A 19,033-nucleotide genomic window follows, 5' to 3' on the forward strand; every position below is an offset into this window, starting at 1 on the left:
AAAAGCAAAATCGTCAAGTAGCTTTTTTGGCCACCATCAATTTTTGCTTAATCACCACTCAAAATCATGATGAGGATTTAAGTTGAATGTAGGAAAACATTAAATTAATAATTATTTATTTGCGAGTACTGCAAAGCACTCATATTTTACAACAGTCATGCAATTTGTGTACGTCAGACACTCGAATAGAAGCCCCCCCTTCCCGCGTACCAGCCGGATTTAATGCCGTCAGTCATTTTAAACAATTTTCGCGCGCAGTCAACTTCCCGAGTCATTTAAATGGGTGGTGCTATTTGGCAGCCAAATAAATGCGGAAGTTAAATGAATTGCCAAAAAACAGACGCTTAGGAATACATGCACGCGCCTTTAATAAGTGTGGCTGCTAATTGTTTAACTTAAGAGTTAAAGCGGTGACCCATCAGCGATTGCCAAAAACTCAGCAGTTTTCCTCATTACTTGCACTCCTGTTCGAAACTTAATCATGTCTTTTTTTTTGTAATTAATTATCATGGAAACGACATTATGCATCCAATTAAGAAAAGTTTAGTTGAATATTTTTGTATTTTCGCTTTAATTAAGGAGCAGAAACAAATTTTAAGGGATGGAAATTTACACGACAAAGGTTTATGTAACGCACCTTTTTAAATCAATCCTGGACTTTTGAAATTATTGCTAGTGAGTCCAGCATCAAATTTTTTTAGTATAAAGCGAAAATCTTAATTGAAAAATGGCACTACATAATATATACACGGTGTCCAGTGGATGTCCAGTGGCAGAATTAAGTTTTAAATTCAAACCTTCTCCCTAACTGCTAAGCCTATAGCCGGGGAGTAGCCGTGTTAGCTTCGTTATTCGCGCATGGTGGAAAGATTTTAAAGATGAGCTCTTTAAGAGACCTGCGGCTCTCAGTGAATTTGACAGAATTAGCTAATGAGTTACCAGAATCAGCTGATGGATTGACGTCCCTTGGGGTGTATTTACAAACAAACTGAGTTTCTGTTGGCGATACACAAAAACAATCAGCCAATGACATATCGTTGCCGTCTGAATATCGACTGATTGGACGAGTGTGTAAAATGATTGTGCTAATCTCGGCTGGTAATAAGATTGTGTTAGTGATATACGAGAAAAAATCAACACAGCCTTCACTTATATTGCTTCGTTGCTATCCGAATAATGATTTTTTGGACGAGTGTGTGAATGCATGTGAACTGATTGTGCAGAAATCGACTGTCGAATCCCCAAGGAACGTCGAGGATGATAGATACCAGGTTTGCTTGTTAGGTATGATGACAAAAAAAATGTTGAGGAGAACTTTGTATTCTACGGAACTACTAAGCTAAAGCTACATTTTGTGAAACACAAAACGAATGACGTCGGCATATCTGTCAAATTCGCTCAGAGTTGAATAACGGTCTGCTAGGTAGTACACCTCTAAAAATCTTTTCAGCATGAAGTGACGTGGCAGCCAAAGTTTTCACCATAGTTAAAGAGCAAACTTTCAAATCTTTCTTCCTTGATTCATACAGATTATTTATAGGACTGCGACACTGGGTCCGTTCTGTCCGTTGCGACAACGCATTTGGCTAGCGTGACATGTACCTACTGTGGTGCCACAATGAAAGTATGGCCGCTAATAAAACAGATGTTCTTGTCGTGAAAGCAAATATTACATTTTGTTGTGTGTAAACAGGTTTTCGTTGGTTGTGAAATATATCACAAAATTAATTCTTATTGAAACGAAAAAGAGTTTTAATAGAATTAGTGGTAGTTGCAAAACGGACGATATGGATCCATTGCGATGGACCTATTAGTCACGATGTCAGTGTGGACTGCTGAATAACGTACGTTCGCAATCGATACCCAAAATTTGTATGCAACTGCTCGTCCTCGATTTAGTTCACGTCACAATATTTGACGTTTATGTAATTCCCTAAGTGAAGATTTTGTTCGTTGATGAGTGTGAATGTTCTGGGCTATACTTTTGGTAAGAACCACGTGTCGGAAAAACACAACTCAACACAACCAATGGCAAACAGCACATGGCCAGGGCCCAGCCGGACATCGAGAACAAATGAACCAAAAAAAATATTGAACTCGTTGGTACAAGTTTGCACAATAATTCGTAGTAGAAAATCAGTGTCATATGTCCGCATAACGAAATTATTCACTTTACGCTTCAGCAATTTCGCGAAATATTTCCAAGAAGCCAATGCGTACTCAGAGAGTGACAGCTTGGTGCGTATTTTGGAGCGGTGACATCATTGCACATTTGGTTTTTTTTTTTATTTTTTAAGAACGACATTTAGGTCAAGGGTAAGTGCTACAAAGTCAAGGCATGATAAAGAATTTTTTGTGACCGAAAATTAATGACATGGATTTAAGATCGAAGCTGCGACTTATCGCCGTAAAACTTCTTTTGTGGCGTGCCGCGAAAGACCAGTATTATGCGTACAATCGATAAGGGATTCAGGTCCTTAAAGCAAATATCGAACATGCCATTCAAGAGATAGAGCCAGAAACTGTCACGGTATTGACGTAAGATTTAAATTAGGATTAATACAAAGACGAATTATAAAAATAGGAACAAAAACATATTAAATAAAGGCAAGGATGAAAGTGAATATTTAAATAAAGAGAATATTAACGATAAAAACTGCCAAAGATATGCAATAAAATGAGGAGAAATATAAAAAACAGAATTAAAATAGGGGCATATATAGAAATAGAAATGGAGGATGGTTCCATGTGTAGAAGTCCACGCAAGTGGGGAAAGTTACTGATCGCCATTCACTTGGGAATGGCCAGGACGATTCTTCTGCATATGGTTCAAGCAGCTCACAACGGCCGGGATTAGCCCACGTATCCTCTGGGTAGCTTCCGAACATCCGTTCGGGAGTGAGCTAACGTGAGAAGGCGAAACATTCCAGGATAGCTGGTTGTGCGTTGGGTTTGGGACCCGCCACTTAAAAATCGCCCCCAATGAAAAGTTTTAAAAAGCCTCAGATGAGACCTCCCTAAACTGATGACGACCCCTGCAAACGACCTAAGGATTATGATTTGAGGGCATGCACCTGGAATGTCCGGTCCCTTAATGGGGAAGGTGCCTCTGCCCGGCTGGTTGATGTCCTCGTGAGAGTAAAGGCTGACATCACTGCCATCCAAGAGATGCGATGGACGGGGCAAGGAAAGAAAACCATGGGACCTTGCGACGTCTACTACAGCTGCCATGTAAAGGAGCGCAAATTCGGTGTCGGATTTGTTGTGGGAGAGAGACTTCGTCGCCAAGTACTGTCGTTCACTCCGGTGGACGAGCGTCTCGCAACAATCCGCATCAAAGCCCGTTTCTTCAACATATCGCTAATTTGCGCCCACGCCCCGACGGAAGAGAAGGACGATGCGACCAAAGATTCCTTCTATGAGCGCCTGGAACGTTCCTATGAGGCTGCCCCCGCCACGACATAAAAATCGTGCTTGGCGACTTCAACGCCAGGGTGGGCAAGGAGGGAATTTTTGGTCCCACAGTCGGAAAATTCAGCCTGCACAACGAAACATCCGGTAACGGACAGAGGCTGATCGACTTCGCCGGGGCCCGAAACATGGTAGTCTGCAGCACCAGATTCCAGCATAAGAAGATTCACCAAGCCACCTGGCTGTCTCCTGCTACCCGATCATAACGAGGTGAGAATAGCGATAATGCGGCTAAAAAACAACAAAGCCGCGGGCGCCGACGGACTACCGGGTGAGCTATTCAAACATGGCGGCGAGGAGCTGGTAAGGTGCATGCATCAGCTTCTATGCAAAATATGGTCGGATGAAAGCATGCCTGCCGATTGGAATTTAAGTGTGCTCTGCCCAATCCATAAGAAGGGCGATCCTGCAATTTGTGCCAATTACCGCGGGATTAGTCTTCTAAATATCGCCTATAAGGTTCTAGCGAGCGTATTGTGTGAAAGGCTGAAGCCCACCGTCAACCAACTGATTGGACCTTATCAGTGTGGCTTCAGACCTGGAAAGTCTACCATCGACCAAATATTCTCAATACGCCAAATCTTGGAAAAGACCCATGAAAAGAGAATCGACACACACCACCTTTTCGTCGATTTCAAAGCTGCATTCGACAGTACGGAAAGGAGTTACCTGTATGCCGCGATGTCTGAATTTGGTATCCCCGCAAAACTAATACGGCTATGTAAGATGACGTTGCTCAACACCAGTAGCGCCGTCAGAATTGGGAAGGACCTCTCCGAGCCGTTTGATACCAAACGAGGTTTCAGACAGGGTGACTCGCTGTCGTGTGACTTCTTTAACCTGATGTTGGAGAGCATCGTACGAGCCGCAGAACTTAATCGCTCAGGCACAATTTTTTATAAGAGCGTACAATTGCTGGCGTATGCCGATGATATTGACATCATCGGCCTTAACAACCGCGCTGTTAGTTCTGCCTTCTCCAAACTGGATAAAGAGGCAAAGCGAATGGGTTTGGTGGTGAACGAGGACAAAACGAAGTACCTCCTGTCTTCAAACAAACAGTCGGCGCACTCGCGTATCGGCACCCACGTCACTGTAGACAGTTATAATTTCGAGGTTGTAAAAGACTTCGTGTATTTAGGAACCAGCATTAACACCGATAACAATGTCAGCCTTGAAATCCAACGTAGAATCTCTCTTGCCAACAAGTGCTACTTTGGACTAAGTAGGCAATTGAGCAGTAAAGTCCTCTCTCGACGAACAAAACTAACACTCTACAAGACTCTCATCATGCCCGTCCTTACGTATGGCGCAGAAGCTTGGACGATGACAACATCCGATGAAGCGACGCTTGGAGTGTTTGAGAGAAAGATTCTGCGCAAGATTTTTGGACCTTTGCACGTTGGCAACGGCGAATATCGCAGACGATGGAACGATGAGCTGTACGAGCTTTACGACGACATAGACATAGCACAGCGAATAAAGATCCAGCGGCTATGTTGGCTGGGTCATGTCGTCCGAATGGATACAAACGCTCCGGCACTGAAAGTATTCGATGCGGTACCAGCTGGTGGTAGTAGAGGAAGAGGAAGGCCTCCTCTGCGTTGGAAAGATCAGGTGGAGAAGGACTTGGCTTCACTTGGTGTGTCCAATTGGCGCCGGTTAGCACGAGAAAGAAACGACTGGCGCGCTTTGTTAAACTCGGCCAAAATCGCGTAAGCGGTTATAGCGCCAATTAAGAAGAAGAGAAGATATATAGAAATAGAAGGAGCGATGAAGATGAAGAAAAGGAGATAAAGATGTGGATAAAACTGGAGTTTAATGAAAACCACTAAATACAATAGATATTCTTCTAATTTAGATTTTCAGCCCCAGGCGAAGCTTGTAAAAATGAAATCGCATCCTTTATAACTCGAATTAAACTCAAATAGAAACAGAAATTACTTAAAAGGCAAGGGAAACTTTAAAACATTGATATCAAATGAAAAAAAAGAAATACGGAATCAAGTCTGAAAAAACGATGACTTAAGGGGAGGTAGGGTTTTTAGGGTCAAAAAATTGAGAAAATGAATGTACATAATCTCAAGAATGTTGTGTCCAAATTTTAAGTCAATCGGTACAAAACTCACAAAGTTAGAGCATGACAACCGTTGGCCGCTCCGACTCGGCTACCTGCTATGGAAAACTTTAAATCGATTTTCTGGAAAACGACGTTTTTCAAGTCGGTGGACACTTTTTCTCTGAATCTACTCGACCGATCTTCCTGAAATTTTGTACACACTTTCTCTACATAATTACCGAGGTAACCCTGGGAGGTTTTTTTTCAATTTTTATTTATTTTACAATAAACAATATTATGCGATTTATCGTCTAAAAATCGCACTTCTACTTCAAATGTTAAAAAAAATTAAAAAAAAATTAAAATTAAAAAATTAAAAAAAAAATTTTTTTAATAAAAACTTGACAGGGTTACCTCGGACAATTGATTATCTAATGAAAACTCTTTGATTTTTTGATTTCAGATGATCCAATGCTGCGTAGATCTGTTGTCAACGGCTCAATTTTGTATATTTTCTTGTGAAAATTTTTGAAAATATTTTTGAAATATGAGTTTACAGTATACTAATTGGATAAATAAATTTATATGAATCATCTTTCCAAAAAAAATTCGTAAATAAGTGCATATTTTTAGTGGAATTAACCCGTTGACATTTAGAATCAGTGAATTGGGTCCAGACTTGCTGGAGTCTAGGCGATTATTATCGGAGGGAAGAGGTAAGCAGAAAATATACTCATCTCCAATACTTTCTGCCGATTACCCATTCAATTTAAGGCAACTGCAGTCTCTATTATGGTGCGTATCTGCGGTCACAATTTACCTGCCAAGCCAAAGGATGTTTGCTAAATGTCCGGACAGTGAACTCGAAAAAACCCACGCTCAATCCTTGACCTGGAACACCAGTTCATTTTTGCCACAAATAAGTAAATTAGCTATGCACACGCATAAAGTTAAAATTTCAATAAAAAAAAATTCAACAGATCAACATTAAAATATTTTACTTATTAAGGCGTGTCAACGCACGCGAGCTACTTCAACACTTCGCCATCTGACTAACCAATTTCATATACTGCACGTCTTCCCCATTGTAATCGCTCTGCTCTTCTCCTCCTCAATGTGATCATCCATTTAATAATGATTTATTTTAATATTTTTTGTCCATGCAAACATTTTCACACTTGTCGTGTAGCGTTTTGATAATTTGCAAGTTTTTATTTGTTTTTTTTTTATCTTTTATAGTTTCTGCCAAAATTGCAACAATGTTTAGTCATAATTTATGAACCGCAGATAAGATTTAACATAAATCTGTGTTTGAAATTTTAATTCACATAATTGCATCATTTTATTCGATTACACCAGTGGGTTTTTTTTGAAGGCTTTCGTCAGTTATTTGCATTGAGATGTTAATTTGTAAGGCTGTTTATTATCAAGCAAGCGTAGAAAGTGTGATTAACTATAGGGGAAGTGGCTGGCATAATATAAAGTAGATTTCATGAATTGATTTCAAAACTGCTATTGCTCAAATGGTAAGTGTTGAAAGATGATTTTGTTCGTGCTTGTTAAGATTTTGCATATATGTGTGTATGTGAGTATGTATATTAACCCTTTGCGTAAATTTTTTCGATATATCGTACACACTTTTTTCTCTTACTTACAACACTTTTCCATAACAAGCGCAATGACTGATCTGGGTGTCGCCGAGGGCCTTGTGAAACTTACAGAACAGTTGCTACTAGACAGGTTCGTAATTTCGACGTTGGGCCCCTCGATGATACGCAGATCCGTCAAGAGGGGCACCCCTCAGGGCTGTGTACTTTCTCCTCTGATGTGGATTCTAGCAATGAATCAATTGTTGAAGAAGCTAGAGGAAATGAGGATACACGTAGTGACCTACGCAGACGATGTTGCAATATTAATAAGAGGGAAATTCCCAGATACACTCTGCAACATAATGCAAAATGCTTTGAACGATGTAGGCCAGTGGGCTGCATCGAGTGGTCTTGGGATAAATCCCAACAAAACAGAACTAATGATCTTCACCATAAAATACAGGATACCTGCTCTAAACCCCCCTACCCTTGAGGGGATCACACTGTCAATTAGAGAAGAGGCAAGCTAAGTAGGATTAGTATTAGATAGGAAGCTCTCGTGGAAACATACGATTAATGATACAGTAAAAAAAGCAGCCACAGCACTCTATACATGCAAAAGAATTGTGGGGGCAAAATGGGGCCTAACCCCAAAAATAGTTCACTGCCTATATACAGCAGTGGTAAGGCCTATCATGACATACAGTGTCTTAGTCTGGTGGCCAACACTCGAGAAAAGAACAACAGAAAAATGCCTAGAAAGTATTCAAAGGGGTGCTAGTCTCTGCATAAGCCAACTTAGCCACTAACAGAAGAGGTCACGCAAGAATACTAGACGAATACCCCTTCTTACATCAAACGACAGACTTTTGTAGCTCAGTGAAGTTGCATTTAAACACATCCTTTACCCCAACTTGATGTGATGTGATGAAATGATCAAGTAGGCGGAGGCCTTCATTCTAAAGGAATGAACAAGAGTTTTAAACATATATTCAGATAGTCAATCGGCCCTGAAAGCTTTAAAATCGCCTAATATTAACTCGAAGACAGTAAAAGAATGTATCGACGTTTTGACAGAACTATCTATCACAGTACTTTGTAATAAACCTGCTATGGGTGCCGGGTCATACAGACATAGAAGGCATCTGCAAAACAGATGAACTGGCGAGATTGGGTACACCATTACCGATCCAACCAGGCAAAACAAACATACCTATACCTTTAGCAACTTTCAAGATACTTATAGATAAACACACAATCAGTGCTGCCAACAGGCTATGGTCTCAGTCCCTGACCTGTACAACTAGTAGAATGACGTGGGCCGCACAAACCGACTGTTGAAACTAAACAGAAAAAACGTGAGAAATCTTCTCGGGGTCCTAACAGGGCATTGTCTGATTGGCAGGCATGCCAGTAGTAGGAATGGATAGCACTTTATAGTACGCACAAGCACTAGCCAGGAAACGGAAATAAGTGCCAAAAAGTAGGCACCAAAAAAAACGCCAAAAAAATTGGGACCAAAAAACGGTTCAAACAGTAGGCACCAAGGAAATATAACGCCAAAAAGTAGGCATTAAAAATATATTTCCTACAAGTTTGCACCAACAAACAAGCTCCAAAAAGTAGGTAGTGTTATTTCTCACTAGCAATTAGCAACCACAAGGAAAAACTCAGGAAAAATAGCCCAAAGTGTATCTAAGTTATATATAGGGTATATCTCTCTCTCTCTCCTTTTCCTCTACGTTACATCTTTTTTATCTCTCGCGGAACGAAAATGCCCAAAACGTTGCATGGCCTTAAAATTTTACTCTCCATTCTCGCTCGTCCATAGACGCCTAAGAAGTTTCACTTCAAAAACTACGACAAAGTCCGTTCGCCATGAAGGTTTTCCTGGCCATTTCCTTTCTTCGCTGCGGATTGAAGCACTCCGAATTTCTTCTGCTAGGCCAAATAGTAGGTATATTTGGAGTATGAAGGTTTTGAAGTGTTTGAGCCAGGATTTTCATCGCAAAATACCAGAACTTTGAGAGACTAATTACGTTTCCTTCACCACGAATAATCCTATTCCGCTTATTTGACCAAAAACAACACTAATACCATTCACAATCTTCATCAATATTTTCCCATTCACACAACCTAAGCTTCGCGATAAGTGTTTTGAAACAATTTAGATTATAAAGGAGAAGAAACGGTTTAAATGTTTAAAGATTGAAAAAAGTGTATGAAAATGTGTTTTGGTATCCAAGAGAATAACTTAAAAAAAATTTTGACGGATTCCAAGTACTAAATTTATAGGCTAAGCTTGCAAGGTCATGACTGCATGGTGGACGTAATTTCTGTTAATCACTTCACAGTCATCAATCGCAAACAAAAAACATCAGTTGTTCAGCCAGAATGTTCAAGATAATGGTGCAATATAGTATTCCCTTCAATTCCACCAAACTCACTCTACCCTTGTTGGTTTTCATCCCGGGATTGCTACTAATTAGAATCTGCAACTCCCTTCGTGCATGAACTCTTTCGTACTTTATTGCCGTACCAGAGGTGCAAATATCACCACTGCAGTCTGGCAAGATCGCTTTGTGGAGTTTCTTACCAAAATGAATTTGAGAGGTCTGAATATGGCAACCCAAAAAACACAGTCAAACACGACGGGAGTTCACAAACACTTAGACTACTCAAAACGAGAATCACATATTAAAGAAGATATGCGGCTAGCTGGCATTATAACAATTTTCAAAGCAAAATGTGGTTTACTAAAGCTAAGTGGAAGTCCGTATGGAAATGCACCCTTTGCAATTCAAGGAAGAAGAAGGCATGCAGCACTTCTTAGAAAGATGTCCGATACTAACGAAAATCAGAACAACATACCTAAACGCCGCGATGGCCACAATTGGAAAACACTAAGCTTTTTTATATACTCAGCCTTACGCTATAGAGAAATTCTTATTACAGAGTTTATTTATTAATTAATTTTTGAGCTGTAACAGACAACACTGTTATTGCCCAAATATATTATTTACTTCCTTATCTATTAGGTGCGCAACTAAGTTCCCGCTGTTTGTCAATAGATGCCGCCAGCAGTATGTGTTAGTCGGTTCTAACCTAACCTAAACGTCATAAACCAAGCTTAGACATATGGTAAACAATCTGCTTCGACACATTAGTGATTTTGTTTTGGTATCATATATTTTTGGATTTGTGAAAATGTCTGATTTTGTGCCGAATAATCGTCATTTGCGGGAAGTGTTGATTTTCCTCTTTCATTCGAAAAAACCGGCGGCTGAAGCTGAAGGAAGGCCAAAAACCGTCGAAGACATTCCATTCATATGAAGACATGAAAAAATGTCTTGATCCGTGGATAGCCTCAAAAGATGAACAGTTTTACCGCGACGATATACGAGATCTACCAGAAAGATGGGAAAAAGTAGAAGCCAGCGATGGGCAATACTTTCAACGATTCACTTGTAACCATTTTTTCAGCATGAAGTTGTATTTTCATAAAAAAAAAACCGCAAGAACTTAGTTGCGCACCAATATTTATATATTTAAATGAATTATAGTATAAATTAATAAAAAGAAAGATGCAATATTTATATATAAATAAATAATTACTACTACTACTATTTAGAGTTCTCTGGTATACAATAAATTTTCAACTAACAGAAATAATTTAATGAAAATTACTTTTTTTTTGTTGGGTTTCAGCTAATCATAAACAACTTTTACCGCCAGATATTCAGTTTTCTGACTACCTCATTTTTAGTTTCAACTTTTGAGTTTCCTAATTAGTTTTTATCTTTAGCATTGAAAACTTTCTGCCAGAGGGTTAAAAGCGTATGGCCCTCCATTTGTTGGAAAAATGAAGGCGAACACCAAGTCTTCGGCCCAAACTAGGCATAACTGTTTGTTAAGTAAGTACATGAAGAATTTGTAAATTTTTTCTTATGCAAATGCATACACATGAATAAAAAAAATATACCTAAAACAAAACACAAATTAATATAAAAACATTTAACCTCGGACAACCAAATCCTCTGGATATTAATGATTGAATTAATAGTTTACTTCATTATATTCAGTGTGTCAGTGGACCAAGAAGATTGCACACCTCTACTATACCATTTTTAGCACGCAACGAACAATACCTTTGCCAACGCCAAAATCAAAAACTCCATAACCAAACATATGCATATTTCGAAAGACATGCACATATTTGCACAAACCTTTTGTATGCCGAAAAAATTGAGGTTGTCATAAACTTAGGCCGTTTACTTGACTCTCACTAACTCCCCAACCCGCCTTCTCCCACTTTCGCTTACCTGTCAACGTCACATTGACGTGCATAAGGCCGACATGCGTGCCTATCCGCGACGGCATCTTCTCACGCGAGAACGCCTTGTACGGCGCAATGATGGTTGTGTGCGCCACATGCCAAGCGGAGCCCAGTCGCGTAACTGTGCAAATTAAAGAAACAAATTTTAAATAAAGCATAAAAACTAAATCCAAATACAACATACAAATTAATGATTTAATAGTTGGTCATTTGTAGTAGAAAAAAATGCTAATAAAAAACACCAAATAAATAAAATAAAGGTGCTAGCAAGCATAAATCACACGCGGTTCGGTCGCACCTTTGCGCAGGCGCCTGCGTTGGCCAGCTGTGATTTCGTATAATGCATGCATATTCTTTCTACACATACATACATGCATGTATGTACATAAATGAAAAATGATTGCAAAGCTACTCACTTAGTATGACTAAGCCCACGAACAGGCTGAGTGTGACTGTGGAAAATGTGGTGAATTTCTGAAAGAAAAAAAATTTATAAAGTATGCATAAAAAAATGTACGCAGAAGTAAATATTTATATGTAAATACAATATGTAAATGAAAAAAATAGCGAACAAATATAAATTAATAAAAATTGGAAACATAAATTAATTAAGAATAACATTTTGCGGCGCACAGTTGTGTGGCTTCATACATTTTTTTGGCAAATAATAGAAGGAGTGCTCTGGGCAATGAAATTTTGTTTGCATGTTACGTTCAAGCTACTTATGCGAAGAAGAAAGGGCTACATTAGAACACCTGCTTTGCCACTGCCCAGCTCTAAGCAAAACTCGTTACAACTGCCTGGAATTGGTATACTTTTCATCTCTGAAGGATATTGTTGACAAAAGTTTAAACTGTTTATTAAAACACGCCAAGACTTTTGTCACGAACTATGCTTAACACGACTCCAACAATATTTGCCACACTACGGCTTCTTCTGTTCAATGTGAGATCTCTTCAGATCTACCAGGAATATTTAAGCTAAGCCAGTTTAAGCTAGTTAAGAAAATTTCCAAAAATATTTGAACTTAGACACTACTTAGGGCTACCTCCATTGCATCGATAGTACAAATTTCTAAATTTATATTTTAATTTTAACATAAAAAAAAGATATCTTAGCCAGATTCGGTACATACATAAGTTGTTTTTATTAAAGATGCCGATGGTAAGAAAAATGTTCGAAATCGGGCAATAACCATGCCTTCTTCTTATAAAGCGGTATTTTTCAAAAACACTAAAAATTAAATATTTCAGAAACTAGAAAAAATAAAATGCAGAAATTTGATGTTTGGATTGACTTCCTAAGTTCATAGTGGACGGTGCCGAAGTTCTAAAAAAAACGCATAGACGCGTGCAGTGCCAAAATTACGCTTCAAGATTTTCTTCATCTTCTGCTTAGCACAATTTAACTATAAATTTAAATGAGTGTTACTTCATTAAATTTTTTTTCGGCCGCCGTAGCCTAATGGATTGGTGCGTGACTACCATGCGGAAGTGCCCAGGTTGACACAAACCACCAAACATTGGAAAAAAAGTGAAGGCGGTGGCTCCTCGGCAGGCCATGGAGAGCCCCCCTTGTGTATTACTGCCTTGAGAAAAACTGCTCATAAAGAACCTTTTGCCGTAAGGAGTCGGCACAAAAATTGTAGGTCCCTCCATTTGTGGAAAAATATCAAGACGGGCCTCATAAATATGAGGCGGAGTCAGAGATCTGACTGAAAATCACTGTTAATAAATCATTGTTATATCATTTTTTTCTACAAAAATTGCAAACGGAGTATTTTACAATGATATTTTAATTTATGTAATAACGGCGGCCGCCGTAGCCGAATGGGTTGGTGCGTGATTACCATTCGCAATTCACAGAGAGAACGTAGGTTCGAATCTCGGTGAAACACCAAAATCAAGAAAAACATTTTTCTAATAGCGGTCGCCCCTCGGCAGGCAATGGCAAACCTCTGAGTGTATTTCTGCCATGAAGAAGCTCCTCATAAAAATATCTGCTGTTCGGAGTCGGATTGAAACCGTAGGTCCCTCCATTTGTGGAACCACATCAAGACGCACACCACAAATAGGAGGAGGAGCTCGGCCAAACACCCAAAAAGGATGTACGCACCAAATATATATATATTATATATAATATCTTCGGAACCTCTTAAAAAAGCAAAGTATTTTTTCTTCACACTGTTGTGAAAAAGCTATATTTTAATAGAAACAACATTAAAGTTTTCATAAAAAATATATACATACATGCAGTAGATGCTATTGAAATTCATAACTTTTTAGTAGTGCCACTTAAATTTTTCTTACAAAACATATTGCTTTTGGGAGAAAAAGAATTGTGGATTTTACTTAGTAATACATTCCTCTTTTAAATTGTGCCATTCAATTTCTGAAATTCAATGGTAAAAAAAAATAATTTTTTGCCACCAATATTCAACTGTTCGGTGTTTCCCATTGCTTTTATTGTATGGACATACGAACAATGCTATTATTGGCACTCTGTTTTATAATTATATCACCACCTTGGACGTTAAACTTTTTCTTCAGCCACTGAATACAGTTGATAACCGATATCTATTCAAATTATACGTCATGAAACATTTTGTATGATCATCGCCTTTCACATTCATCTGCAAATTTAAGGCGTTCTCAAAAAATCGGGGTTGTATGATATGTTGATCCTATTAAGAATCCCAAAGGAGGAAGGGCCTAAAATTTCGGGCTCATAACTTGATATACATATGACGAAAGGGATGAATACTGTTTTCGCCTTTATTCGCGCATGGCCGTTTTTTTTAACGTAAAAAGACGTTTTAATCGAATTTATAGATTTAATGTATGTTCGGATCGACATTAAAGAAAAAACATTATCCTTCGGGTTCGAAACATAACCATTGACGTTGAGGATCTCAATATTGAAGCTTTCCTCTCCGATTTGCAGCAAATCTGGTATCTAAGGGATTGCATTTTATTAAAATTCAAACCAGTAGCCACTATCTTCCAACAAGAAAAAATGCTATAGAACATTTTTCGACACGAAAGAAAACGACAACTCAATTGATGTTGATGACGAAACCAATACATACTTTAGTGTTCACTGATTCGATTGCAGCAGAAATTTCTTATCAATTTTGCAATATTATAATGATTCCTTTTCTTTTTTGTGGCAAATCGATAAAAATGTATGAAGATGAGATTCGAAAGCCTTTAGAAAATTTCATCAAAACGTACAGTGAGATGTCGATTATGTATGCAATTTATATAAAAAGCGATGGTTCAGTCTAGAGCGCTGCAGAACTGAAAACAGTCAAACTTTCTACTAAAACTTTGAAGGAAAGACGTTCGGTTGATGGTCGGTATTATTACAGGATACAACCCATTGGATCATATGACCACCATTGGAATCATTGAGGGCCCGTTGTGCCTGTCTTGCTCGGAAGAAACGAATAGCAGTGAGCACTTTCTCTGTGATTGACCTGCCTTTACTAGAGAAAGACTACGAATTTTAGGTTCCGATGCCGTGAGAATGTGTAATATTCGTTCTCTAAAACTGGAGGATATTTACAGATTTGCCAAAGAATCTGGAAAATTCTCACAGGACTAACTATCTCTATCTTTTTCTTGTCTCTATGCTTTCCTATCTCTTTCTCCGATACTTTTCTCCTTCCCCCATCGACTATCTACCCCCTTTCCAGAGCTTTAAATACAATGGTCTTTTTAGCCTGAGTGTTTTAGGAGTCACCAAATCTCCTGGTGCTCCTTGGCTCGACCTATTCAAATTTCAATTTCACAGTGAGATGTGTCACCCGAATTTGGAAAACTTAATATTTTATTAGACGAAGAAAATGCAATCTTAATGGTATTCACGGATTTGGTTGTTATCGGCTAAATTTGTATCCTGTCGAAATATTAGTGGGGAATCTGATACAGGAATCGTCTTTTAGCAATTTTTATCTATTATTAGATTTTCCATCGGCCAAAATGATCACCGAAGAATATATTGAAAGAGAGTGCGACTGAAAGTTAAATTTTCCAGCAGGGCAATACCGCTATCTCCACAAGCTAAGCAACAAGATGGTCGTCTCAGCGATATGATATTGAAGTTCCTGAAAGGCCAGCTTGCTCACATAGAAAATGTTACTGGTTTGCCAAAAACAAGCATTTTTTAATAATAAGAATCTGGGAAGGAATTTACTAAGGAATCTACAATAATAACTAACGAAATCTGCACAAAAAGGAAGCCAAATCGAATTTTAAAACTTGCAAAATTTACTGGAATTAAATCTTACCAAAATTTGTAAGCAGAGAAATGTATTCATTCTTTTTTTAAGTAATACAAGGTGAAGTCTACAATAAGCAAAACAAACGTCATATAAAAATGTTTTTGATGGCGCTATCTTTTTAATGAGTTAGTGCGTTGGAAGTTACATCCCCAGCTGATTTCCAGTGAAAGCTTGGTGACATTCGGTTCAGTGGAAGCGAAGTTATTGCGTCTAAAGTGTCAGTATGTTTGTGTCATAGGTACAAAAATGAGTTTCGAAAAAAGAGCTAATATCAAATTTTGTTTCAAAACCGCTAAAACCTTTACGGAAGCATTTGAGTTGATGAGAAAAGTTTATGACGATGATTTTCTATCTCGTGCCAGAGTTCAGGACTGGTTTACACGTTTCTTTAAGAGATGGTTGTGAGGACATAAATGACAACGAACAAAATCAGTAATCATCGAAAAATCCAACGCAATTGTTCATAAATTTATCAAAAATGAACCGAAATCATGGTTGAAATTCATGGAGTCGGAGTTGAATATCTCCAAAACATCGATTTATCGAATTTTAACTGATCATTTAGGCATAAGAAAGGTCTGCGAACGTTTTCTTCTGCACAAGTTAGCTGAGGACCAAAAATTGCTCAGAATTCAACATTTGAAAGACCTCATTAAAGAGACGAGCAGTTCCTTTACAACATTGTAACTGGTGATGAAAATGGTGTCTCCAACATGAACCTAAAACTAAGCGTTAAAGTGCCGCATGGAAGGCCCGGACAAGCCACCACCCAAAAAATCACGTTTGGAGAACCCAAAGGTCAAGTCGATGCTCTTTTTTTTTACGATTCCAAGGGAATTGTCCACAAGGAGTTCGTGCCAACGGGCCAAATCGTCAATGCAATTTTCTATCTTGGCGTTTTGAAACGTTTGTTGCATCGCATTCTTCTAACTCGCCCTGAATAACACGAAGGAGGAAGCCGGCGCTTATTGCATCGATCCACTCTTGTGACTGATTTTTTGACTAGAAATCGCATCCATCCATCAATGACTCACCGTATTCGCCTGATATGGTTCCCTGTGACTTTTACTTATTCGGAAAATTGCATTTGGCCATTAAAGGAAAACGTGTTGCGTCCGCATCCTGCATCCTGAAGGACATTCTGGATTCCGGTCAATGACCGGAAACATTGTTTCGAAAAGCTTTTAGATCGCGCAAAACAGTGTATCGCGGCCACAGGGGTCTATTTGGAATAAATAAACTCGAAGTTATCAGAACAAAGCGCCTGTCGTTTCTATTTAACTCAGGCTTGTTTATTTTGGACTTCACCTTGTACATACTGCATATAATACATACTTATTTCCGCATTTAACTTTTAAATAAAATTTAAATGGTAATACAGTTATGAAATACAGTGTAGGTTTGTGTTACACACACCCACTCGTATTACATAACAACAATTTTTGACACGGAAATCTTTTATCTCGCAATTCAACGTCGTTGTCATTTTTCAAGCTTGATTGCAGATAATTGGTACTGATTTAAAATGTTATTAAAATTAATTAAGCCATTTGTTTAAACTTCAGAGGCTGTGTGAAAATATTTCTGGCAACAGGTTTTCTCATAAATACTCTAAGTACATAAAAAGTGTTTTAAAGGTTTCTTTTTAATTTAGAGAAATTCTAACTGTTTCACAGTTAGCTTGGCAAACCTTCTAACATGGAATTATTTGACATTTCATTATTTCCAAAATCTTGTGGTCTGCAAAACATGTTCACAAAGTATCCCACCTCCAATTTATGAGGAAGACTCCTATCCTATAGTTCATTGTGATGACAAATTCGTTTTCCCTGCCTTAAAAAATAATTACATAAGTGGTGCGTACACTTCTGATATGTATTTGGTCGTGCTCCCCCTCCTCTTGCATGCGTGTTGATGGTGTGCCACAAATGGAGAGACATTTTTCAGCCGACTCCGAACGGCAAATGATTTTTTATGACGAGCTTTTTCATCGCTGAAATACACTTCGGAGGCTTGCCATTGCCTGCCGGAGTGAACGCTGTTAGAAAAACTTTTTCCAGAATTTTGCTGTTTAATGCACGGAGATTCGAACGTACGCACTCCCATTCACACACCAACTCATTCGGCTACGGCGGCCGCCTTACCTTGCATTTAGAGTAACACCAAACCACAGATAGCTCATCGCTACGTCAATTTGTGGTACAGAACAACGAAGAAAACCAAGTTGTCCACTATAGAAACTTTTTGACCAGATTTTTGGTACATAAATGAGTTAACGTAGTCTGGAAGAAATCCAGTGCAATCGAAAGGGGATTGATAATTCAAAACAGAAATATTGCGGGAATGAATTTTTTTTCATTATAATTTGGTCGATAATTGCATGGAATTCATTTTTTGAATACGATATCCGGCATACATATTATATGTCCGCTGCCGCTACGAGTTAAATGGTCCATTCGATTAGTTCAATTTTTGACTTGACTATTTGTTCCATTTGGCGGCCGCCGTAGCCGAATGGGTTGGTGCGTGATTACCATTCGGAATTCCAGAAAGAACGTTGGTTCGAGTCTCGGTGAAAGCAAAATTAATAAAAACATTTTTCTAATAGCGGTCGCCCCTCGGCAGGCAATGGCAAACCTCCGAGTGTATTTCTGCCATGAAAAAGCTCCTCATAAAAATATCTGCCGTTCGGAGTCGGCTTGAAACTGTAGGTCCCTCCATTTGTGGAACAACATCAAGACGCATACCACAAATAGGAGGAGGAGCTCGGCCAAACACCTAACAGAAGTGTACGCGCCAATTATTTATTTTATTTATTATTTGTTCCACTAAATCTGCAATATATTGCAATAAATCGGTTGTTAAGCGCGCTCTATGGCAAGTTGGGCAGCCTTGTTGAAGCCAAATGTCGTCGGTGTTTAGCTGTTTCATTTTTGGAAACAAAAATTCAGTCATCATGGCTCGATAGCGTTCGCTTTTCACCGAAACGGTAGCTCTTTCCTCATTTCGAAAGAAGTAAGGGCCGATAATTCCGCCAGCAGATTTTTTTTTTTTTTTTTTCAAAGCAAATTTTCACAATTTAGAAAAGTTGTTCTGGCGTTAAGGGTTGTTAGGTGTAGGTCATGGATATAGAACTCAATGCCTTAAAAGAGCGTTGGCATTCCCGATTGCTTTTTTAGCTCAAGTTTGCTAGACATTAATGTCATATCTCTGGCACTTACCATTACAGCAGTGAAATTCAAGTGAGGTTAAATATTTCGATCTTGTTTCATTGACCCTTGGCCAGATCTGTG

At 38.6% G+C, this 19,033-nt stretch overlaps 1 protein-coding gene across 1 annotated transcript in view; it reads right to left on the bottom strand.

Moving 5' to 3' along the window:
* The window catches only part of LOC129248135 (dual oxidase maturation factor 1), a 65,591-nt gene that overhangs the window by 35,875 nt on the left and 10,683 nt on the right, over positions 1 to 19,033 (bottom strand). Inside the window, exons 3-4 of the mRNA XM_054887580.1 lie at positions 11,872 to 11,929; positions 11,442 to 11,576 (exon numbers count right to left, since the gene is read on the bottom strand). Of these exons, the coding sequence (XP_054743555.1) occupies positions 11,442 to 11,576; positions 11,872 to 11,929 (193 nt within the window). The remainder of the gene's footprint in view (positions 1 to 11,441; positions 11,577 to 11,871; positions 11,930 to 19,033) is intronic.

The sequence above is a fragment of the Anastrepha obliqua genome, chromosome 5 (assembly GCF_027943255.1).
Source record: "Anastrepha obliqua isolate idAnaObli1 chromosome 5, idAnaObli1_1.0, whole genome shotgun sequence".
NCBI classification, from domain to species: Eukaryota; Metazoa; Arthropoda; class Insecta; order Diptera; family Tephritidae; genus Anastrepha; species Anastrepha obliqua.